General features: G+C 42.3%; 1 protein-coding gene across 2 annotated transcripts in view; it reads left to right on the top strand.

The window, feature by feature from the left end:
- The first annotated feature begins 1,521 nt into the window (after window positions 1–1,521).
- Window positions 1,522–25,273, top strand: part of MET (MET proto-oncogene, receptor tyrosine kinase) — a 90,659-nt gene continuing 66,907 nt past the window's right edge. For both annotated transcript variants that reach the window (XM_030478388.1, XM_030478386.1), the window contains exons 1-2: window positions 1,522–1,590; window positions 19,980–21,194. In XM_030478388.1, coding sequence (XP_030334248.1) covers window positions 19,995–21,194 — 1,200 coding nt within the window. In that variant the 5' untranslated portion in view covers window positions 1,522–1,590; window positions 19,980–19,994. The remainder of the gene's footprint in view (window positions 1,591–19,979; window positions 21,195–25,273) is intronic.

The following is a 25,273-nucleotide window of genomic DNA, read 5'->3' as shown; positions in this document are numbered from 1 at the left end:
GCAGGTCAGGACCGCGCCGGAGGGGCGGAGGGAGCCGAGGGGACCGGCTGATTTACCGCTGGGAGCCGCCACCAGCGCGGCGGAGGCGCCGGAGGGAAGGGCGCACAGAGCCGCCCCGCAGCCCAGGTGCCGGGCGGGAGGCCCCTGCTCCGCCGGGGCGCGCAGCCCCCGCCGACACAGGTAGGGACGGCGTTGCGGGGCGGCGAGGCTGCGCCCCGTGGGGGGGAGAAGCCGCGGGGCGGGAGGGCGCGGGCAGAGCGGCGTGGGGTCGCGGAGGTGCGCCGGGCTGCGCCCCGCTCCGCCCCGCCTGCGCCGGCTCGGGTGCCTAGGAGAGGCCCGCGGGAGGGAGCCAGTCCGGCGGGGTGCAGCGCTTGCCCCTCCGGCGGCGGTGCCGGCGCGCAGCGCGCTCCGCTCCGGTAAGGAGCGGCAACCGCGGGGAGGACGCGGGAGTGGAGTGAGCCGGGAGCGGGGGAGAGGACGGGGAGCGGCCCGGGTGCCGCGCCGTGCCCCGCCCCGCCCGGGAACTTCGCGGGAGCCCGGCGGCTGCCGCTGCCCTCCCCGGGGCAGGCAGGCTCCGCACCGGGCGGGCGCCGCGGGGCAGGTGAGCCGCGGTGCGGGGCTGCCCCTGCCTGGCACGGCTCCGCCGGGTGCCCCCACCGCAGGACGGCCGCGAAGTCGCCGCCGCGGGCAGGGGCAGGACAGGGCGGGCGGAGCCCGGGGAGCGCTCCCGGACTGCTCTCCGTGGCGGCGGCGCAGGCTGACCGCGCTGAGCTGCGCCCCTTCCTGCGGGAAGCTCCGCGGGCGCGGCAGGAGCGCGGAGCGGGGCCGGAGGCAGCAGCGGCTGCGGCTGTTTGTGGAGGGGTAGTCTGCAAGCGCGGCGTGGAAGTGCCCACTCGGGAGCGGTGGTTCCGAGGTGTAGGCTTGTGGTGGCCAGTTCAGCCGCATCTGTGAGGCTGAGCTCTCGGGGTGAGCCCGCAGCGTTCGCTGAGTTGGGGACTTGGACTTTGTGGCTGTATAGCGTTCACAGTCTTCCTCGCACTCATATTGCGGTTTGGCCTTTTTTTAAATATTTTTTCCCATTTTTAAAAACATAATTTTCTTAAAACGGTAAATAATTTGCACTGTAGAATGGCGTTCCGCACTGTTTGTATGTCAGCATTAAACTAGGTGGTCTTTGGCTTTATAAATACTCCGTGCACTCCTGAGAAATTGGAAGTTTCACACATACATCTTAAAATAGGGCTTAATAATCAAGTGACGGCGATGTTTAACAAACTGTGCGTTTGTAACCTGTAGGAGGTTATTCAAGCTGCAATGCATGCTTTTCTCAAAGAACCTATGCTGTATGCGGTAGTTCATTTGCTTTCATCCTACAGGTGCTTTTTGCATTGTCCACCAGCAAAAAGAGAATGGTGTCTTTTTTTCTCCCCCCCCCCCCCTTTTTTTTTGGAGATCTGAGAGGTTTGGATTCATAATCAGGCAAGATAAAGTGTCTCGCATGCTTCTCTAAGAGCTGGTTAAATGTTTACAGATCATACACTGTGAGAGCAAAAAGCCAGCCTTTGGCAGGAGCTGCACGTTGAAAACAAAGTAAGTTAGAGAATTACTGTCTCGCTTGTTCTTTGTGTGCCCTAATCCTTCTTCAGCACTGTTGGATTCTTTTTCTGACTGTCTTCTAATGAGAACTGAATCATTTGGAGAAAGGGATATTTTGTAAAACATTCATCTCTCTATTTACAGAAAAGGGAGTCAGCTTCTTTGCCTGTTTGGTGGGGAGGGAATGAATTGTCTTTATTTTCCTATAGGGCTTTTTTTTTTTTTTTCCTTCCTCCAAAGGATAACCACTGCATGGCAGTTCTTTATTGGTAAACTAAATTGCACATGTGGCTGGAGTGTGCTTCGTGGAGGTGCCGTTTGCCCGAGGGAGGTGGCAGTGCAGTCTGTAGATGGCCGGGAGCACACTGAGTCAGGGCAAGCTAGCCAGGAAGCCAAAATTCAGCAGAGGTTCAATGAACAGCTCATGAATGCAAAACTGAGTGGCAGACATTGTCCTCCCAGGACTGCCTTTCCCATCCTGATTTTCCTGTATTTATCATTTTCCGGTACCTTAGCTAGTGACCTGTAACTTCCTCCTGCTGGTCCAATGCAATCGAAGGGGCCAACCCAGCTACTCTTATTCTTCTGTGATCTGCAAGGAACTGCCTTGTGTTTTTCAACTCAGAGAAATTCAAAGGCTGCTGCCTTCCAAATCTGGCTTCCAGGACTTCAGAGACTAACTGGCACAGCTGGCTGCAGTGCAGGAGCAGCAGCCTTGCCTTCACAGCCGCAAATGGAACCTGATGCCGGCAACATGCTGCACTAGGGTAGCCAGCGAGCTGTGGCAGTGGGAGTCCTAGACTTCGGAGTGATCCACTTTGTACTACAAGTGCTTGGTGGTGGTGGTGTGTCTAGACTTTATTCACTTCAGGCAGAAAGCAAGGAGAGGTTCTGCATCTTCATGTGTGTTTGTGGAATATCTAGTGTAAGGGAGATCTTGCTTGGGCTCTTTCAGCACTACAGAAACACACATCATCTCGAGTGAGGAAGTGAGAGAGTAGCTGAATAGTGTTCTCTGAAACTAGAAGAACACAAAACCCAGGAGGGAGTTCCAGGATCCGATTGGTGCAAAAGAGAAGGAATTGGTTGCAGTGTGTGATATTTCAAACAAATCTTCCTAAGATTTTGGGTGGCAACCACACCTTCATGGCTGGTTCCTGTGAAACCCTTGCGTCCAGGCTTCCCGCCTCCCTGTTGCTGCCTCACTGGCTGGCCTTTGAGCCAGAGGCACAATTTCATGTTTCACTAGGCTGTTACCCTTATCCAAGCCACCATCCTGGGCATCTTGTCCACCATGGCCACAGCCTGTGATTTTATCTCCCACATGAAGATTGTAGCTGGTGATTAAACCCATGCAGCTCACCAATGATGGTCACACCACGTGGTCCTGAGCAGCATGCCATCAGCAAGGAGGCAGGACCATGGCTCGTGGAGGACTCCGCAGATGGCACCTCTTTGCCATAGCCAAGCCAGGCAGGTTCTGTTGTTCTCCCCTTGTAAAAATATTGTGTTTTTCTTGGCAATGCTTTTAACAAATCTGTATCTCATACATAGCAACTGATGCAAGCACGTTCGCAGAAGCCATTTTTAAATCAGTTTCCTTACCCAGGGGAAATGTAGTATAGACAGGGCCTTCAGGAAACGAATAATTAGGTGACCTTTTTCCCCCCAGAATATCAGGTCTGTTTTATGTAGAGCTGTTTGAAGTCACACAAATTCTCATTACTCTCCAAATCTTTAACCTTGCCTTGTTTAAGATACCTTTTAGGAAATCAAATCAGTGTTTCAATCTAATTTCCAAAGGCATTCAAAAACATGGTATGTGTGCTAACTTGTTTCTTTTAGCATTAACAAACCTAGCAAATTGCCAAGCTATTTGCCTTCAGGAAAACTATGATGTTGTACAAGTAGATAATTTTTTTTTCCCCCCCTCCAATTTTAAACATTAGAAAAATAAAGGGGAGGTAAAGTTATCAGACCAAATTGGTCTAGGATATAACTCTTTTGAAGGAAACAGTGTTCCCAAGTAGATTGCCAACTTTTTTGATCTGTTCTGAGACCTTTTAGTCATGCTGTGATCTTTTTCAGTCACTTGATGTGGCTGGATGGTGACAGAGTCCCCTTGGCTCAGATGGACTTTCCTTGAATTAGTTGTGATTGAGTATACCAAATAACAAAGTGGAGAATAGAAGTGGAGATGAAGAATTTGAGGTGTTTATGACCCTCAAATTTTAAGGGGTTTATAACCTTCATATTTTAGGGAGAGGCTGTGTGCAAGCAAGGAGGTGATGGATGCCCTGAACCCTCTCCTCCACCTCTCCCTGCACACCAGTCTCTGGGGAAGCAAATGCCTCAGAGCATTTCATTTTTCAAGCAGGTGTTAATAACAGAAGAGTTTCTGTAATGCTGAGGAGTTTAATAAGCCCAAAATACTTAAACAGAATGCTTTTTTTTTGCACCCTACGGCTCTATGATAGTCTTTTGTGCTTGTCCCAAGAAAATGAACATGCAACTGGCCTTTTGTATGGGAGGCAGCGGAAGGGATCTTGTTTGAATTCATGATAAATTTGGTCGCAGATGCATGCGAAAGGAAAATTGCCGAATGCTTTCAGGAGATTTTCATTTTGCTCAAGTGTTCACGCTGTGGCCATCTCCATGGTATTTGATAGCTATCCATTTTGTTGTGTGCATTGTAGCTTTAACCTCTCTTGGAAGGGTCACATTGGCATATCTTTATTCCTGTAGTCACAGAGAAATAATAATTTCTATGTAAGTTGCTTTCCTCTGCCATAGCTCCTTCTTTTTGACGTTTATCCAACTAAATAGTATCAGAATCTTTTTGACATGTGTGGGTATCATTTCTGTGAAGGCTCAGTGACCTAGCTTGATAAATTTAAAAAATCAGCAATATAACTAAATATGTGACATTTATTGAAATTCATTCTTTGCCATGGAGATACTTTCTTTCAAAAATATTGAGAATAGTAAGGGATTGCATCCGCAATTTGATTAAATCTACGGTTGTTACCATTTGCCTTCTGAAAATTGATTCCCTTCCCTCCCTGTCCCCCAGCAAGACATGCTTATTGATTAAAAACTCTGCACTGGCCTAAGCCAGCATATATTTGTGTTTGTGTGCTTCCCATGCAAGTTCGGACAGGCCATGAAAGCCATCTCTAATCCTAAACTATTGGAAATGGTAAGGTTCCTTAGCAATTGTTTTAAACTATATGATGACACATCTTTGAACCCCATTGTACGAAGGAAAAATACCTTCTGTCAGGAGAGAGATTTCCTGTTTATGTGTGTGTTTGCTGGAATTAAGCCTTCCCTTGTGTGTTGGCCGAGTATTTTTTTTTTTTTTTTTTTGTAATCCAAAATGGCAACATGGCAAGTCACCTCCAGAGTTTATTTTTTGGACAGGATACAGGTCTTTTATTTTCAAAATAGCATGGCTCTGGAGTTGATGATGAAGCAAGCATAGGGGCCTCACAGTTACACTTCTACAAGCAGACTTAGTTAATTGAGGTGGCACAGTTACAAAGATAGCTAGATTTAGGCCGTAAGTAATTAACTTTTATTGACAATTTTATACCATGTAAGCTCTTCACTTCCCACACAGGAAGTTTTTGGCTTCAGGCAGATGATCTTTCAGCATAAGGATACGAAATTTGCCAAACGTATGATTTATTTTATAAAATGGCTAGAATCATAGCTTTGGTTGTGTCTGAAGAGAGTCTCGTAAAAATCTTTCTGAGCAAAGAGTAGCCCAACAGGTGGCCTCCAGGCAAAAGCCCAGCTGCAGGAGGATTGCATGCAGTACCTGAAGGGCCTTCAGCTGTGTAGACATGGGCAGGTGACCAAGGAATAAGGCATATATAATACTCCTGTCTCTTGATATCTGGGGTGCCTAGGTTTGTGACATTATAGCTTGCCTCCACACCCTACATGCCATAGCTGAACCCCCTTCAGAGGGGAGGGTTGGTGTTATGAGACTCAGAAAGGCATGTTGCCTATAACAGTAACGAGGCTGGACCACCCTGAATTTAGGCAGTAAAGTTATAGTTATTTATTAAATAGAGTGTTAAGGCTTCTGGTTTGCTTCAAATGATGATCATTTTAAACAACTGTCTGGGACTGGGAGAAACCTGGAGTAATGTACTGATTATGCCAAGCATTTGTTAGGGCTGAGAGCCACATGGCCCCAGCGCGGGATGTCCGCGCCCAGCCCCAGCTGTCCCGCTGCTGCCTCTGCCCGCATCTGGCAGAACATTGCCCTCAGCTGAATTCCAGTCCCTCTATCACCCACTGCAGTGGCTCGAACCTATAACACATGTGGGTCTTAAGCAACTTTTTGCTTTTTATACTTCCTTTTGTGGTTGTGCTACTTGCCTGATAGGAACCATGAGCAAGACTGTGGCCTCATGGTCATCCCTGGGAGTTCTGCCACTGACTCTCCATGGACGCTGAGTTTAACTCTGCCTTTATGTGTGTTTGCACAGTATTGGCAAAAAGATTTCCTCTCCTTCAACTTTAATAGAAGATTGAGGCATCTCTTTCCACATGAAATTTTTCTCATTAATGTTTTACAAATTGATAATTCCTGCAGGAACTATTTATTTTTGTCTAAATTTTGTGGAAACAGAAATCCTTTCTGAGCATGTCTGAAGAGCAGATGAAAATAATTACCAGCTACAGTTAGAATTTCAAACTTATTTTGGGAGAAAATATTTGTTTCTTTGTTTATTTTTTAGTTTGTTTGAGCTGGATGCTGAACCTCACCATTCATTTACTTTTTTTCTGTATGAAACTATCCTACCTAGCATGGTTTCAAGCTTGGCAGAGGTCTGCTCTGCCATGGGAACATCTGGAGACATACATGTTATTTTCTCCGTATCATGAGTAAGAATGCTTTTTGGATTGGTTGGCCCAAACTAAATCACTACAATTTCAGGACCATTAGAGATGCTTATTAAGTCACTATAGTTGGCTTCTTCCGCATTCACACCCTCACCATGGATGATCCTATGAGGATAAAAGTAGAAGGTTTCCAAGTAACCCCAGCTTTTAAGAAAGTTCCCAAATCTGCAGGTTGTCCCAGATGCATGACTAGGAAAGAGCGTGTTTTGCTCTGTAAAACTGAAATAACTTCACAAGCTTCATCTGTCTTCAGATACGTGTTGGGTTAACTGAGGCTCGGATTTCTGTCTATCTTTAAGACTTATACAGCCAAAATTGTGTTACGATTTATGTTATGGGAATTATATATCCTTTTATCTGTTATTATTTATCTCCATATCTGTTATGGGTATTATTATATCATTTTAATGTGTCTTCCTGACATGTTTCTTCTCATCCAGAAATACCAGATTCTCTTAGTTAGGTCTGAGAAAGCAGGATAAAGCAGAGAGAGGCGGCTTTGCTGAAGACAATGAAAGGTGTTAGTAATTGAATTCGTGTCAAAAGTTGATTAATTGCTCTTTTCTAATGTCACTGAAAGTGTTAAACGAATTACTGGAGTTATAGTCAGTTTTCCTGTCTACTTCTAAAAAGTGGGTACTAATTTTAAATGTTGTCTATTACTGTCCTGCAAAACCTTTGCTTAAACTCTTTAGGTTTATTGCTTTTGCTCTTTGGATTAGAGGCTGATATTTTTCCTGGGAAGAATGCTTTCTGTTAATACTTGGTATTCAATATCATTCTTATAAATGCCCAAAGCTGCAGTTAAAAAAAAAATACAATCACAATATTAATAATGCTTTAAAGAGTAGGTAGAAACCAAAGAGCATCGGACTCCAGTGAAGCAGTGAGACAGTGTGGAGCTCTCTATGTGTTTAAGCACTTCTGCATCAGAGAAAATAATCCAAATTTCATCCCGAAAACTGTGTTTACCTTCCATTCAAATCAGTGGAAAATCTTGTGCGTGTTTGAAGACGCAATGTAGCCCACAGTAAATTACTGAAAACTTTATATTAACTGTTGTTTAACCCTTCTGATAAAGGAAAAACTTTGGCATCCACTTTGATGTTGCCTTCCCGTATGCGTTCAAGGCTGGAGCGCTGCATGATAATGAATTTTATCCTTGGTTAAGTTTGCAGTGCTTCCAAATAGTAAATGGGGGTGTTCTCCCAGCCAGGATGTATGTGCCTTCAGTTTAACTCAGCGTGTCTGGATACAAGTAAATTCCATCACCTTCAGTGGAAACTATGCAAGTGCTGAGAACGGGTACAGGATCCACAGTTGTACTATGGCTTTATTTCTATGCTTTGCTTTGTTTTCCTTATTTCCTAGTATTTAGTGTTTATTAAGTATATCATAATCTGAATCTGAAATTCCCAAGTGTCCGGTTTTCCTGATATTGCAAACACTGGTCTTGCATACGAATCACCAGAGAATATGGCACAGTGGCAATATTTCACTGTGTCCTTTTGCCTTCTCAGAGGATTAAATGGCAACTTGTCTGGGGATGTCCTCTCCGCTTACATTGTCCAGATCTTGCCATGTCTCCACCTTGGCTTATCAGTCAGATCTCCACAATGGGAAAATCCTGTTGAATATACTCAGCACAGGAACGTTCCTATATGTTTTTGAACTATCCTATGAAATTTAATATCAATTCTGTTCGTGCTTCAGAACAGCAATATGTTAAAACCTCATTACATTTTATCTTGCATTAAATTCCATAGAATTCAGTTACTATTCTTCATATCAAATTCCACTGGGTTTTCGTCCTTAGTATTCTGACCTTATGTATACAAAAGAGATGGATTGCAAGGCATGTCCATTCCTGAGAAAGGGATGATTCCCACCCTCTCCCCTTTCCACTTCAGAAAGACTTGACCAACAACAGTTATCTTTTTTTCCTGGATAGCTATGGGAGGCTACGTGAGAGGAGGAGCTCTGAATGCAGAGCATGCTCATAGATGCTGGGAGAGATGAGAGCCAGACAGGAGGTAGGTAAAGTCAGCAAGGAGTGCATGAAATCACAAAAATCATTAATGACCTTCTAATTGCAGAACTGAATCCCACGTTTTTCCTGCAGGGCTAAAAAGGGAAAACACCGTGCATCATCATTATCAGTCAGAAGGACTGTTTACCAGTTCTCCAGAGTTTTCTTTCCTTCTGAAAACACATTTACAAAAATAAGTATGTGTTTGTTCTTCAGATGTAAGCTGCCATGATAAAATCAGCTGGGGGAGAGCTCAGAGGCATCTTTGCTGCTTCCTGAAAATTGCTGTGTGGTTTTTTTTCCTTTGTTTGTTTTCAAATTGAGTGGTTTTCATACAGCATGCTTTGAAAGAACTCCTTTTATGCAAATAATACCACACTTTCTCTTGTAAACTAAACACAAGCTGGGCCAACCTCTGCCTGCAGATAAGCACACATGGCTTCCAAAGTTACCCCCACTGCAGCAGGAGGGCTTCCTGCTTATCTCGGGAGAGTACGCACCCAAAATCCCTGTAGGGCACAAAAACAAGGTTAACAACCAGTGAATTGTTTTCACAGTACAAAAAGCCTTTTGGGAAGCAGCAAGGAGCAGTAAGAGGTGGCTAAAGAATAAGAAAGTACCCCTTTCCCATCTGGAAAAGGCAAGTCTAAAGGCAGGTTATTTACCAAGACCTCCATCACATGCTATTAATAGGGGTAAAAGCCCATCAGTCAAATATTTGACTAGGCATAGTTTATAGGGATTTCAAAGACATATGAAAAGATAATGCCTGTGTCCATTAGCTAGTTACTTGGAAATGCAGTGTAGGTTAATTCAGTCTTTCCTTAAAGAGTAATGATTATCTTCATTAACAATATATAAGATTTTTTTTAAGATTCACTCTTCTGCACCTATCATCCCTGTTAAGTTATGCCTTCTACATCTCAGTATTTAGCCTGTATTGTCTATTGCTCATTTTAAATGAGGTAATATTGAGATTCTGTCATGTCAACAGATCTTCTGCCTTTCAGGCTGTTTTAAGCACCCCGTTTTCTAGTCCTTAGTCAGCTCAACTATCACAGAAATCAATGAGAATATTGTTTGCATAAAGACTGTGGAGTCAAGTCTTGGAAAAGGTGGCAGCTTCACAGTAAAGGAATGTAACTTATCCTGACAAACCTTAGGTCCAAAACCAGGCTTTTGTGTGACGGTCCGGGTGCATAAGAGTTTAGATCTGTCCCATCGTCACCCCCAACAGCTATATCTTGTTCAAATTTAAATTGCTCAAGTGAGTAATTATTAATGGCACGAGTAGTCCAGTTTTTTATCTGAACATGACATACGTGGTGCTAATAAGCAATACAATATAATTTGAATATTTTATATAGGAGCAGGTATGTAAAAGAACATGTTGAATTAAGTGGTATCAACTGCTTAACAAAACCTCATGCTCAGAGGCAATTGTTGTAATATGAAGTCCTACATTAACTGACATTTCCAATTTTACCACTGCCATTTTATTTTCCTTTTGGATAAGCATACCAAGCTTAAAATTATGGGTAAGATCCAGACAGGCTGCTTTGGCATCTAAAATGGGGTTTAGAGTGAGTTCAGGGCATAAGTCCAAGAAAGTGATCCAGAAAGCTAACACTTGCTGGCCACAAAGCTCTCAGGTGCTTAGATTAACCAGTGTCTGCACTTTGTGCTGAATATTCCTTGGATCTCACCTGAGCTTGAGCTCCGCAGGAGAAGAAATCGCATGTAGCAGTAAGAGGCCCTTGGTCCTGGCTGGCTAACAGCTCCCAGCTAAGCTCGTTTGCAGTGCCCAGACAGGATGGAGCCAGGCACCACAGACGGGTCCCACTGCTGACAGGCAACCTCCAGTCCCATGGTCAATCCTCTGTTTTCATCCTGGCGTGCTCCGCTCCAAAGCATGAGGACCACTTTGCCTGGGAGGATTCACATGCATGCCTTCCACTGTCTGTCTGCATGTTCCCACCATGACAGGAGGAGGAGAGCAATGAACGGCCATCAGGGTGGGATGCTGGATTTCTCATGGCAGGAGGGTGCAGGCAGCCCAAGGGAGGGCAGGTGGCAGAAAGGGGCAAAGCCAAGCCCTAGTCCCAGATTTAGACCTTTAGCCAACCTGTTCTTGTGGGGGTGAAGACCATGGTTTTAAATCATCCCCTTTATGGCAGGCACTGTCCTGCTCTTCAGCCTTGCTGTGTCGTGCCTGTTGTAAACACCAGTACTAAGCCCTTCATATTTTAGAGGTGTTTTGTAAGAGTAAGCTAATTTATCCTCATGTCACCCCTATGAGAAAGGTAAATACTCTCTGAAGTTTGGAAACAGACTCGTTGCTTATCTCACAAAACTCCTTGAATCTGGCTCCAGATTTCCAAAGGAGACACTCCAGGATCTGAACAAGTCCAAACCCTAGTACCAGGTCTTGTATAAACGAAAACCTCTGAGAGCAGCCAGTTGCAAATTTAAGTTCTCCTGGTCTGCCCAGAATGAGGGGTGGGGACAGGCTGAAAGAGAGTAACTGAAGCAGCTAAAAAATTCGTTCAGGAAAAAAAAAGACAAGACCCTATTAGCATGTAAAATCTCAGGCTGCTCAGCCATCCTGAACACCTTCTTCAAACTATTGAGCTTTTCAGCATCTCCTGAAGGTCAGCACAATATTTCAGAACAAAAGCTGTGGCTGACAGACCCTCACTGAGGGACATCTGCCAAAAAACGGGAGCTGAGGCTGCTCCAGATCAGCCACTCTGCTGATTGCAGCTGTGACACCGTTGCCTCTGGTGAGAGCCAGGATGTCAGATAGGCTGGTCCCAGGCCATTTCGGGATTTATGAACACCAATACCGTAAAGTCCTTGGAAGCATATCATGAATCACAGGTTCATAGCACAGCGGCAGTCATGCCAATGAGCCATTATTAACTCAGTTTCTAAAGTGAGTGAAAGTAGGGCATCAGTTAAAGTGCATTGCAATAATGTAAACTTGCAGTGACAAAAGCGAGGTCAGCATTAAAAGAAAAGGTCATAACCTCCTAACCAAACACAGATGGGAAATGAACACTATCCTTGACATTGTTCCTCTTTGATTATCAAAAAGCAGCTATGAAGCTAAGTAGACCATCAGGTTACTAACTTTGATATCAGGTAAAGGATGTGTTCTGCTAAGCTAAGGCATAAATACAGACTTCATTACTTTCAGTTGCTGGTTTACAAACAGAACCTATTCAGCTTTATTTGTAGCTGCCCTGAGAGTTTGCACTGCTTTTTTACTTGGGGCAAAGACCACCAAGTGTTTGGCAGAGTAAGTTATCTCAAACACAACATTACACAATCATGGTTATACTGCTTGTGAAGCCAGCTTGGGCATGGAAAGAGTACAGTCTAGTTTCAGCACTAAATATAATACATGTAGACAAATCACAGTATCAGGCCAGCCGACTGTGCCAGGCCAGACTGGTTCAGCAGCCTCACAAAAGCTCCTAGATGCAAGGAGGGGGCTTGGAGGCAACCTAAAGGCCTCTGTGCAGGACCACAAACAGACCTTTTTCCTAGTTTCTCCTTTACCTGGATAAGCCACCCCCAACAAGCTGAGTAAAGGGGAGCTGACAGTCTCACTCCAGCCTTTGGGTGAGCTCTCTGACTGCGGGACCCCAGCTCACGCGTACAGATGTGCTGATCTCGCTGGGGCCCTGCATAAAGTTTGACCGTGACAGCTTGACGAGCAATGTATCAAGCAAGGCATCAGCAACCTACTGGAAATCCTTGACCCCAGGTTTTGTCACTAATTTGCCTTGTGGCTCTTGGAGACACATTGACTGAGAAGGGTGAAGTCATGGCACCCCATGGCATGCTTTATGTGTGCCTGTGGAGCAGAAAAGCCGCTGCCTGACACTGTCCTGCTAGCTCTTTCAGAGAAAGGAACAGAGCCAGCACAATTTCTTTTGCTTGGTATCCTAGGTATTTGTACCACACCTTGGAGGAATTCAGGGACTTGTTGGGTTTTAGTTGCTGTTATTATTGTATTTATTATATTTATTATGACATCGGAAGAAAACTGGATAATTTAGTGTGCATGTATATCCTTTGGTACAGTTCTTATATAATTTACTTTATCATCACCATCTATTGATGCACGGAACTTGTTTTATTAAAAAAAAAACAAACGTAAAAGAGATTAATGCTTGCCTATGAAGAGTTATTGTCTCAGGGACTCCTAAGAACCATTATCACCAAATGACAATTAAACTGCAGGAAATGCCCTGCATCAAGATCATTCATAATTGCTGTTGGAACATTTAGATCAAATCTGTATGCTGTCTTGGTTACTCATGGCTATCTGCCTTTTAATCTTTTTCATTTTATGACCCATGCCATTCCTTTAATTATCACAGTATGGAAAGCTATTAGCTTTACAAGACAGGAAAGGCTTCCAAAATCTGCTCTGCATTTCAATACAAGAATTCAGGTAGATGGATGTTATAACCAAAAAGCATAAAGTAGAAAATTTAAGCAAGTGCTGAGAGTAGTTAAGGGATTGAGCTAAAACTGTGCTTGCAGCCAGGTTTGCCAACTTGGCTCTTCACGAAAGGAGGAACTACATTCCAAGGAAATTATGCTGTCCCCATTCCATACAACCACAAAATGCTCACATTCATGCAAAAAGTTGATCAACAGGATTGACTCAGAAGTACCAGAAAACTTCTTTCTCCTACTGTAAGGTGTACTTGCATCTTTACCTGAGCTTGTGTGACTTCCTTGGTGAACCAGGGCACATGTCTGCATTTATCTCAACTGTCTATAGTCAATAAAGGTCTTTGCATTGCTTATGCATTGAAAATATATTAGTTAGTCTGTCCAAGCAGACAAAAGATTGGGAGTGAATTAGTGAATTGGTGAATTAGTGAATTAGTGAAAGCAGAAGACCAACGTTACCCTGTGTTATTGGTCATGACATGTAAAATAACAAGCACAGCATGTAATTCTACACACACACACACAGAGCTCCTTTTCTACTTGGACTAAACACTTGGACTGAATAAGATGTTCTCGTGTCAGTTGTCAGGCTGAATTATTTGCTGCAGATACCAAGCTTAAGTCTGTGCTAGAACTGGATTTATTTTATTACCACTGTAGTGATAATGGGCCACAATAGCATCAAAGGTATTTTCTTAATGAATCTCCACAATTGCTGACTTGCATTTCAGATGAATGGAGTGGATCAATAGTGTTGTGTTGTTCAAAGTTCACTTTCTATTTTCCTGCTTCACAATATAATATTTTACTAAACAATATAATAATAATTAAAAAAAAAAAAATCCCCCTGTCCATATACATGCAGATGTGGAAAGCTGTCCTCCTGTATTTAAAGATACAAATCCATCTGGAAATATAAGCCATGAACAAAAAACGACGGACCTACCTTATTGTGGGTATTTCCTCCCTGTTCTTCAATTATTCTTTGTGTATTTTGAACTTCTTTTCTGGTTCCTGTTCTTTGTGGAATTAATTCCTCAGCCCTTAGAATGAGTACCACTTCCTCACATGAGAAATTTCCCTGAATCACTACAAATGCTGTATACCAGCTTTTAAATTAGTCTTTTTGAGCAATCTATAGCTCTTGATCTGATCCACTCATTTGTAATATAGCAGTGAGTGTTTGCTGAGGCTCGTTGTGAAAGAGCCTGTAGCACCATTGTAGCCCATGACAACAGAAAATGATTAAATAAATCCAGTTGTGCTACAGACCCAAGACATGAGTTGGCTTCAAGATGTTAAGGTCTGAAGCAAGTTTCAAAGAAAACACTCTGTGCTTCATTGCAGTGCAGGACACCTACAAAAAATAATGCTAAATGAGTATAAGAATAGAATATTCTCCACTGCGAAGGATGGGTTAGTGGTGTTGTGTTTTAGTGCCTGGTAAAAATAAACCTGGCAGACAGTGAAAATGCTTCAGTTGGTAGCTGCTGCAAATTACAATGGTATATTAGACCCAGTAATGGATCATATATATTAAGGAGCATATTTTATGCCAGGAGAATTTAGATCCTTTTTTTTTTATGTTTGAATATTGTAAGAAATCAAGAAACTGTACAGATCAGTTGAACATGCTAATGAAAGCAGTTTCTTCTGACACACAGCTGCACTGAATATGTGAAGGATTTAGTTAATGGTAGATCCTCCAGCAATTGCCTAGGCTCTGCCCTGCCTGCCAGTTCTTCACCATCAGCCATCTGCATGCACACTCACCTCTTGGAGTACCACAGAAACATCTCAACTCTTCTACAAATGAATTCATGACCTAAATCACCGCTACGCAGTCCTGTGACTCTATGCACTGGGAAAATGCATCGTGTTAATGTGTGTACCATGCTGCGGAAAAATTATGTTCCCGCCCTAGTCAGCATGAGTACCCTAAACGAGAGTTGAAACTAGTGCTGAATACAAGGGAACATGGATTTGAACTCAGATTATCCATTTGAATTCAACTCATGGATCATTTTTATGTTTGTTGCTCACTTACTCTCTCTCAAATGTCCTTATTCTCTCTATGTTATTTTAACTAAAGTTAGCTAATTCAGGCTAGCAATTCTGACTTAAGAACATTTTTAATCTGTGGACATAGAGAATAGGTGCAATTAGTAATTGAAAAGTCTGATGAAGACATCCACTGTGGGCTCAGTCTGGTGAAGCTGATGCCAGTGCTGTGGCAGATTTGCAACAACAGATTAAAGTTGGATGGATGGAGCTGTTATCATCTCCACCTCTCATTTGCCCTGTTCTCTTAAATGATGCTGCTGTCTCCATGGCAGGGCCTCTGATCCACAGGGAATCAGGTCCTGAACTGGCACAGTTTTCAGATCAAGATAGAAAAGCAAACTGAACTCTCAGGAGCAGTTATCACTAGGGATATCCTACATAAATTTGCCAGCACAAATCTGTCAGAGCCCAAAGTAGCAAGATGTACTGTCCCACTGGAAAAAATATAAAACTATACTATCAAATATTTCTTTGAAGAGGGAAAAAGGCTACCATTTGCTGAGAGTAGTGATTTTGAAATATGAAGTAGTATGGCTCTGCTGTTACGTAACATGAAATGACCTATCTGAAGACTATAATCTGTTATACAAACACACTGTATGTGGGGTACACAGGACCCTGTCATTTCCTTTTCTGTAGTAAAACAAGGAAAAATGAGATGCCCGAAACTTTAAAAAGCGCTTTCATGTCAGTATGTTGTCTTAGCTTGTGCAGATCTATGGAGTGCTTTGTGATCAGAGCAGATCCATGTGAGTTGCTGAAATGAAGACTAGGAAAACAAGCATGACTCTGTTTTCTGGCTTCATTGCATATGACAGCTTGAACATTATTCCACAATAAGACCAGGCCTGACTTGTCAGTACAATGGCAAACAGTGTGAAGGAGAGACATAATGTTCAATATTTACAAATTATCACCCAGGCCATAATTAGGGAGAATGAAACTTGTAGGAAAAAGATTGCCATTAGGAAGCTGTTAATGGTGCACAAACACTCAAGACCAAGCCTGGTGGGAAGCATCAGCCATAGGACTTGAGGTTGCCAAGCACAGTAATATGACACATCATTAGTAGCCGCTTGCAACGGTTGACCAAAATCCATTTTCTCATCAGTTACACAAGCTACTGTCTGCTGAGGGATGGAAAAATGAGCACATCATGACACAGGCTTTGAAAATATCTCTTACAAAAGGAATAATCCATCCACAGCTATTGTTTGCTGATAGTTATCACAGGCCAAAGCTTACAAGTCTTCTGTAGACACATGAAAGACACACTGACACACAAGTCACGGGAAGGTCACAAAAGAATGAACAACATCTGTCATTCAAACCAACTACAGAAACAAAGGGATTACTTGTTTTCCTTCTGCAAGTGATAGACAGCAAGTAGTTCTTTGACCTGTACTCAAAAAGTGTATCTATAGCCTAAGTATTTTGGGTTTAATTCAGGAGAACTCTTAAGGCTTAAGTTCACTGAAATTACGTTTGGGTATGTGCTAAGGAGAATTGGGACTGTTGAAGAGAGGCGGAACTGAATTTTTAACTCTCCCTAGTTCCCCTTTACTTCAGGAGGCATTCAGGTGAAGTGTGTTTGCAATGACCTGGTCTGAAGGTTACGAAAAAGCAGCTCTGTGCTGGAGGTTGCAGCAGTGCAATAGAGAAAGACCCTGGGGTCAAATGGGGGTAAAAATAAGCACCAAACCTCCTGGGAGTCTCACTGAGGAACAGTGGAGTTCAAATGGTGTGAGGGCTGTGAAAAAACAAATACCAAAAAAAAAAAAGGAATTGCACACTGTACTTTTCACATAACTCCTTTGTTCTCCCTAAGCTATAAATGTCTCACGGTAGAGCACGTGCCTTCTGATTTCAGGCACCTAGAGGAAAGATTCACAGTGTGCTGGAGACATGCATTGTGGGGAACCATCTTCCCTAGAGCTGCCCATAAATATGAGCCTGAACTTCCCATAGGTGCAAATCAGCAGATTTCTGTCTGGGAGGATGCTTGGAGTGCTTCAGAAGTATACAAAGGAAGACACAATGTTGGACCTCAAATATGAGAGCAAAGATGACTTGGTTTTCATTTATTGCTCATATTTTCCTTCCTGAGGTGGTGAAATACAGTACCTATTATTCCTGGCATCCTTTGCATTGTACTGAATCCCACCCTTGCTCTTGCTGTTAAGCTTTTCAGTTCCAATCTTGCTTGCTAAAGGGGTCTAAGGAGGAATTTTCTGTCTCCAGAGCACAGATTCAAACCAACACTGTTTCACCAAGTGTAGGCAGAGTAGCCTATCTGAGAATACTGGCCTCACATCCCAAGATGTGGTTTGAGGGAAAGAACAAGTCAGATGGTATTTATGGCACTAAATCTCTCTGCAGTGCACACTGGCATTTACCGTTGGACAGCAAGGGATTCTCTTTTTTGGACACTTAAACAATGGGGAGGATTGTAAACTTGAAGACCAGTGGGCATACTGGGTGGAAAATCTATTTGGGAACACATTAAAATGAGCATAGCCCACAATATACTGCAACAATGTGTTTGTCAGGTAACCTTGCATCTTTTTTCCTGTGTTGGTTGTCCATCAGCCTCATGTATTGTCCCACCTATTGTTTTCTCTCTCCACTGCAGTCCCACCTTTGTTACATGTGTTCAAACTTGTTGCAGTAAGCGATATAGCTGCCTCCACGTTGTGTCAGAAATGGAGCACTTTTGGGATTTTCTGCTTAATCTAGTATTTGTCAGAACACGTTGGTTCGTCAGAAGTAAATCTGTAGGAACGCAGTGCTGGCTGAAGGAGGCAGACAGTCAGACCAGGCTCCCACTCCTCCCACTGCAGGGACCTTCCCTGGCTGGCATTCCCTGGCAAAGTAGGGACATGAACCTGGTTGTTCTTGGATCCAGTGTGACTTCTGGGTGTTTCACATGAACTTTGAAAGCTCTTGGTTTCATCCCAGCATGGAGCAGGAAAAATTCTGTAACAGCAAAAAATTTCAGAGAGTGAGGAAACTGTTCCCTGCCCTATACAGTACAGAAATCACTGCTCTGTGTACTAGGACTATTTTCTAATTATAGCAGTGTCCCAGCTCTTTTTTTTTAATTATTTTATTTTCTTTTTAACTTAAATCCATGTTCGATTTGTTTCCAGGATTCTGTTATCACTAATATCTGAAAATGTTGTTGATTTGAAGGAAAATCTTGATTTCTCAATACCAGAAGTGTAACTTGTTCTTACCAGCTAATACTTGCAAATAGCATGAGTTTCTGATTTTTATCCCCAGCTCTCAATCATGATTCTTATCAGATAACAGGGAAGAAGAACAATTCTTTGTTTCTAAAGCCTATTATTTTGTGTAATTAATGAGGTAAGCCACAAAAAGAGTTCTGTTGACACTGAAATAAAGTGTCACAAGGAAGGCAGGAGAAATATTGATGGATTGTTTTAACCAATCTTGTGAAAACACTGAATTTATACACAGCCGAAACAGCTCTGGTCTGTACTCATCTTTTCATTTTGCTTAGTCTCAATGAAATAAAAAATCAGTACAGATTCCTTTTATTAGTTTGTCATTTTCAAGGTTGTCTATTTTAAATCCTTTCAGTGTTCATAAGCTTTTTTTTTTTTTTTAGCAGCAATTGCTTAACTATAGCCAAACTAGAAGTGTTTTCCGAAACACTTCTATGTGTTTCGGGTATGTGATCATATTGCTGTTAGAATGTATAATTGTTTTCTCCATGAAGCAGCTAAATTTGGCTTAAGAACTGTGTCATGGCACTAGCAGAAAATGTCTGGTGTGACAAGGCATAGTGTGGACACTGCACCGAAACGCTCATAACCACAGTTCATTTAATTGATCTTTGGAGGGGGTGAAATATCACACTAGTCATCTGCCTTTGGTTTTTCAAGCCACATCAAACAATAGTGTGGAGAAGTGGAAAAAAAAAAAAAAAAAAAAGAAAGAAAAATGCTAGGTTGTTTGATTTCATCAGTTAATGGCTGTAAGTCACTTGATATCCCTTTGTTTACAATACAGTGATATGCCTGTATCTTGTAAAGGTTCACCAGGGTGACTTACTGCTGTGGTACAAGACCTAAAATAAAACTTGTGCATGTCAGGCACCACATGATGCGTAAAATATTCTAATATATTACAAAACCTTGTCAACACTAGGGAAAATGACTATTCCAAGAAGTAGAGCTGGCTGAAAAAAAACATTCTTTTTTCCAAACTAGGCCCTCATGAAAGACAGTGATTTGGGATCTCAAGGGAGAGAGAAGAGGGTTTCTTCCTTTGGTCTGGTGGAGAAAAATCTCTTTCTTGGTTAATCAAAAATGTCAACAGAATAAAGAAGCCTACTTCCAGCTCAAATCTTCACGTAATTTCATGTCTTTTCTATTTATTATTTTTGAGCAGCTGCACTAAGAACCAGCTCAGCCCCTTGAGGAACTTGCCAAATGTCTTACATCCACACACCAAAGTGCTACAACTGCTTTGTGTGCAGTCGTGTCCTGAGTGGCCTGAGCAGATTTGCTTTCAGCTACCTGTGCACCATCTTGTTCTAAACCCTATCAGTCATCTGATTCATTGCCAGTGTGGAAGCAGTCATCTCTCTTCTGCTTCTCTACAAACACAGAGGGGTTTTGCAAAATTTATCGTAAGAAAATCCTTTTGTGAATTGTTCTAAAAGCAGTGAAATGTGTACCCACGAAAAACAGTAATTGTAACAGTTTCTAGCACAAGCCTATTAATGACGCTAAGCAACATTACAACACTTCTTAAACTGAAATAGTTCCACTAATAAATGCAGCCTAGAAACCGATTTCTGTTGACTGATAAATTGATGTTTTAGTATATGAAATATAACCACTCCTTTCTTTTAAATATATTTTGACAGATTAAATCTCTGACAATGAAGCCTTTTACTTCATATCCTTCTGGGTTTATTGTATTCCTGTTTGCCTTGCTGCAGAGGAGCCATGGACAATGCAAAGAAGCAGCTAAAAAATCAGAGATGAATTTGAGTGTAAAATATGATCTTCCTAACTTCATCGCAGAAACACCGATTCAGAATGTAGTTTTATACAAGCATCATGTTTATATTGGAGCAATCAACAAGATTTATGTACTAAATGAAACCCTCCAGAACATTTCTGTGTACAAGACTGGGCCCATTTTGGAGAACCCTGACTGTGCACCATGTGAAGACTGCAGAGATAAAGCCAATCTTTCTAACAGCGTATGGAAGGATAATGTCAACATGGCACTGCTCTTAGAAACTTATTATGATGATCAGCTCATCAGCTGTGGTAGTGTGTCCGGAGGCATCTGCCACCGCCACATCATTCACCCTGACAACCCTGCTGACATTGAAAGTGAGGTGCACTGCATGTATTCACCCCGGGTGGACGGAGAGCCTGATAATTGTCCTGACTGTGTTGTAAGCACTTTAGGAACCAAAGTTTTGGTGACTGAAAAGGACAGGTTTGTCAACTTCTTTGTTGGAAATACAGTATCATCCACATTTCAACCTCCCCATGTGCTGCATTCAATATCAGTTAGAAGGTTAAAAGAAACACAGGACGGTTTTGAATTTCTCACAGATCAGTCTTACATAGATATCCTCCCTCAGTTCCGTGACTCATATCCCATAAGGTATGTCCATGCCTTTGAAAATGATCACTTTGTCTATTTTCTGACTGTCCAGAGAGAATCTCTTGACTCCCAAGCTTTTCACACTAGAATTATCCGCTTCTGCACTTTAGACTCAGAGATGCGTTCGTACATGGAAATGCCTCTTGAGTGTATTTTTACCGAAAAGCGGAGAAGGAGGTCCATCCGAAAGGAGGTGTTCAACATTTTGCAAGCTGCCTACGTAAGCAAGCCGGGTGCAGCTCTAGCCTATGAAATGGGCCTTGGGTTGAACGATGATATTCTCTACGGTGTTTTTGCACAAAGCAAACCAGACTCTTCTGAACCAACCAACAGATCTGCTGTCTGTGCCGTCTCTGTGCGAACCATCGACGAGTTCTTCAACAAGATTGTCGACAAGCAGAACATGAAATGTCTCCAGCACTTTTACGGGAAAGAGAGCAAATACTGCTTGAACAGGGTAAGTGACAATTAATTTGTTGCATTTTGGGATTCTTCTCCTCTCTTTGCTTTCTCCATTGCCAAGTAGCCATCCCATCAGTTTCAGTTGCAGAATGTAAGCCCCTGATCATTTCAGATTACTTAGCACTGCTGATGATTCATCTCTGCAAGGCTTAGTTCTTGTAAATTGAGTATGAAAATCATTGAGGTCCATATTATGGAGCTAAAAAAGCATTAGTGGAACTGGGGGGTGGGGAAATCCTTTTTTTTTTTTTAATTTGTAAGTAATTGTTTTTCTTGACAGAGTGTGACGCAGATAAATGGAATATTTAGGCAGTTATTTGTTTTAATATTTCAGAGAAGTATTCATTAACATTCATATCCATGTGCACTGAGGAGTCCCTGAAAATCTCTCTCATATTTTAAACTATGTTAATGCTGAATCACTGCCCTCCTTAGAAAAAAACTGAAAGAGCTTATTTGGAACATGCCATGAAGAGCTAAATTGTAATGCAGTTAGTCATGTTTGATACAGAAACAATCCCACTGAAACCAGTTTTCTTAGTGAAAGAAATATCTATGGAAAATGTATCTAAATGGGGATACCTGTAGTCTCGGATGGGAGGGTTGCCTTTTTGTGCACCGTGTGCTTGGGTGATTGCTGCTGTCCAACCATCTGAAATACTGTAAGTGAAGGTAGTACAAAAGTTATTTCCTCCCTTCTGGCCAGTGTCTGTGCTGCTGTCAGCTCTTGTAAGGAAATACAGAATCTGGGAGTCAGGTACTTTTAACATTTATTTTGAAACGTGAAACGTTAGAGCTTTGAATTGTACCTGCTTATGCAGCAGGGCCTTGCATATCCTCTCTGGGGAGCTTTCTTTTCTCAAATACAAGAAAACTGCAGCTCATAGGTGACATGCTGTCTTCTACCACAGGGCAGGGCCAGAGTCATTATGATGGGGCTCTGCTCAGCCTTGCAAGCCAAGATGAGGCTTGTGTCAGAATGGAGCAACAGTGAAGGTGGATGGGACCTATCGTGTCCCATTGTTGGGACGGCTGCGGTGAGGGTGGACGCTGCAAGTCTTCATCACCCCAATGACACCAGAGTCCTCCTCAGCACAGCTGCCCAGCATAGGGCACCAAGATGGGATGCTGGCACACACCCTGATGGAGGTGGAAGCGTCTTGCATGAAAGAGAAGGACTGCTTGTCACTGCCAGGGGTGAGACAGGGTGGTCTGGGGAGAAGCATCCATTAAAGAGCTGCTGTGGTGCCTCCTCAGTAGTGGGAATGTGCTCAAGGTGGGGTCCGGCCCAGTTCAAGCATCATCACCACAGGGGGACGGCTGCTGATCGCAGGCTCCAGGCATTCAACACAGATATAGGCATCACCAGCGGATGCTGATACAGCAACCACAACAGGCATAGCATTTTATTCCCTTTTTTTTTGGAGAAAGGCAATTTTCAGGAACTAAAAGCCAGTTAGCAGACGTTTAGCAGAGTAGCTTCTTATCTTCCTTCACTGTTATTGCTGTCCTAATTTTTCATTTCAGGTCTTAACATCCTTTTTTGAATATTTTTCAGTTCGTTTTAACAATGAATATTGTTCTTCTCTGAAAGTACTTTTTTCTCCTTATTCCTGGGGTATTTTATTTGTGAGTGACTGTCTTTAAAGCTCATGGCCTTTAACTTCTCTCATTTTGTACTTGCCTATACACCCGTCTCATAAGGTGATCTTTTCATAGCAAAGTATACCATTAAAATATTGACAGAATAATTTGCCACTTTTCACATGCTGGGAAGTGCTTTCCTGTTTCAAAAGCTTTTCCAGGGGCTGCTGCTGCTGCTTTGCATATCAGAACTGAATGTCTTACACTGCAGACATGTTTGTTATAGTTGCCCATTTTCAAGAAATGCCATCAGAAATCCTATTTCTGCTACATTAAACTGACAGGAAAATGTTTCTGTGATTTCTTGTGGTTCCTTTAAATGGTATGAAGGCAGGCAGAATTTTTGTCAGGATTGTTTGCTTAACACTGAAATATCAAGACCTTCAAGCTTTGTTGTTCTATTTCCTTTGCTTTATTCTAGAGGACTCATTATGGCTCCAATAAGAAGTGTCCTTTGCGGTTTTTCAGGTTTCAATTGGCTAAAAAGGTTGGCAAGAATTTGCCAAGCATCCTTTATGCACCTGTTTTTCTCAGGTGTATAAAATTGACCTGCAAGGTTGGAAGGTGAAAGAAGGGAAGGAGCAAGCAGAAGAAGGAAAGCACGTTATTTCTTATGGTTGTGTCAGGAATGTCAAATCTGGTCTTCCTTGATTTTGCTGGAGATAAAATAATAATAAAAGAGAGAGTCCCAAACCCCTCAACTTTTTTTAGGCCCTTTTTTGTATATTATAAAAACGTACATGAGGTCATAACCCATTTTTCCCCTTTTGTAAGTCACCTTCAACTTAAAAGAAAGCTTTTATAAATTGTGAGAGTTTGTCACAGTTTATTTTGGCAAAATTCAAAACTTGCTTTTTGTAATGTACCCAAGATGTTCTTTCTCTTTGATGTTGAAAGAACGAAACCACAGACCACTGATGCAAGTGAAAGGCACTGACCACTGTGAGATTAAGTCCTAAGACAGTAAAAACAGAGCAGCAGTGAATATGGTATACCGCTAACTTCAACGTTAAAAAGAAAAATGAGCCTTTAGCAATGTTTGCAAGAGACTGCTATCTGATAATTTACAGTGAGAGTTTGATTGATGAAGGCCATTTCATGTTATCAAAAGAAGTCCCACAAGACAATTGTACATAATTTTGTGGAGTTTGGGTAGTCCGTCTTTTTAAGTGGCTGTCCCTCAGGACTATTTAGTCTGAGGCTTCTAAAGGTAGAATTAGGCCAAAATAAACCAGAATAAAACATCCAAAACACTTCCTCAACTCATTCTTCTCATATTCTAAGCATTAAAAAAAATAAATCAACTCATCTTGATGTGGTTGACAAAATTGGTTAGTTTTTAGCCTTGTTTCCTAAAGGAAAGTTATGTGGTTATGCTGATGTATACCTGTCTTTCTGGCAGTTGTTCTGGCAGCCGCAACAATAAGAAATCTTAAAGATGTGAATCCACGTGTGAATCCAGAGACAGATCCAGTATATGCTCAGGCTATGGAAACCGATGAAGTTTAAGGAGCCCCTTTACAAACACTAAAAGGACTCACAGGGACCAAATCAGGTATTACTCACCCATGGGAGAAGTCTCCATCAGGGCTTAGCTAGACAGCAAAGTCAACCAACCACAAGATATAAGTCCAGAAACAACCGTGCTTTACTTATTCCAGTGCTCATGGAAAACTTTACAAAGTAAAAATAAAACATTTCCAGTTGTGTCTAAGTGAAATACATGTTAAGTCAAAGCCTGGGCTCACTGGAGTCAGAGATAGGAAAAGTGAATCTGATGGCGCATCTGATTGATATCAGATGTACCTCAGTGGAGCTGTGACCAGTTAGCACTTCCTAATAATTTCCTTCAGTGAAGAGCTGGCTGTCACTTCAGTGACAGCAAGGAGGAAACAGAACTGGCTTTGAATTAAAATAAAAAGTTGGAGTCATAGTAACGGGGTTTTATTGCCTGAATCAGGACAAAGGTAGCTGCTGTGGAGGGTTTTGAATCACTGTTCAGGAATCTCTTCACCCACAACGAAGAGAAAACTGGATGTAGGCTTTTAGCAGAGTTTATTTGGTCACAGTTAGTCACCATCAGCCCTGGTATGGTACTCTTCAAAGCAGAGAAGTTACTTAGAGAGGGAGACAGATGATGCTTACTTCATTTGAAGACATAGTCCAGTAGTGTGCACCTCTATTATGGATTAAACGTGATTCTCTAAGTGAAGAAATAGGTTGTTTAGCCTTGACAATTTCAACTATACATTTCAATTGTCATTAGTTTGTTCATGATCTTATGGGCTTTGTTTAGCCTTGCTGTGTCTCTTATGATACATCACTTCAATCACTATCGACTTCCATGGAAAAGCATCTCTAAAAATTAAATCCAAATTCAGCTCTGTAAAGATCCTGTGGCTTTGTTTCTTCTGCATCTAAATTCAGGTG

This window comes from Strigops habroptila, chromosome 3 (assembly GCF_004027225.2).
Source record: "Strigops habroptila isolate Jane chromosome 3, bStrHab1.2.pri, whole genome shotgun sequence".
Classification (NCBI taxonomy): domain Eukaryota; kingdom Metazoa; phylum Chordata; class Aves; order Psittaciformes; family Psittacidae; genus Strigops; species Strigops habroptila.
This window is presented reverse-complemented; position numbering and strand designations above follow the sequence as displayed.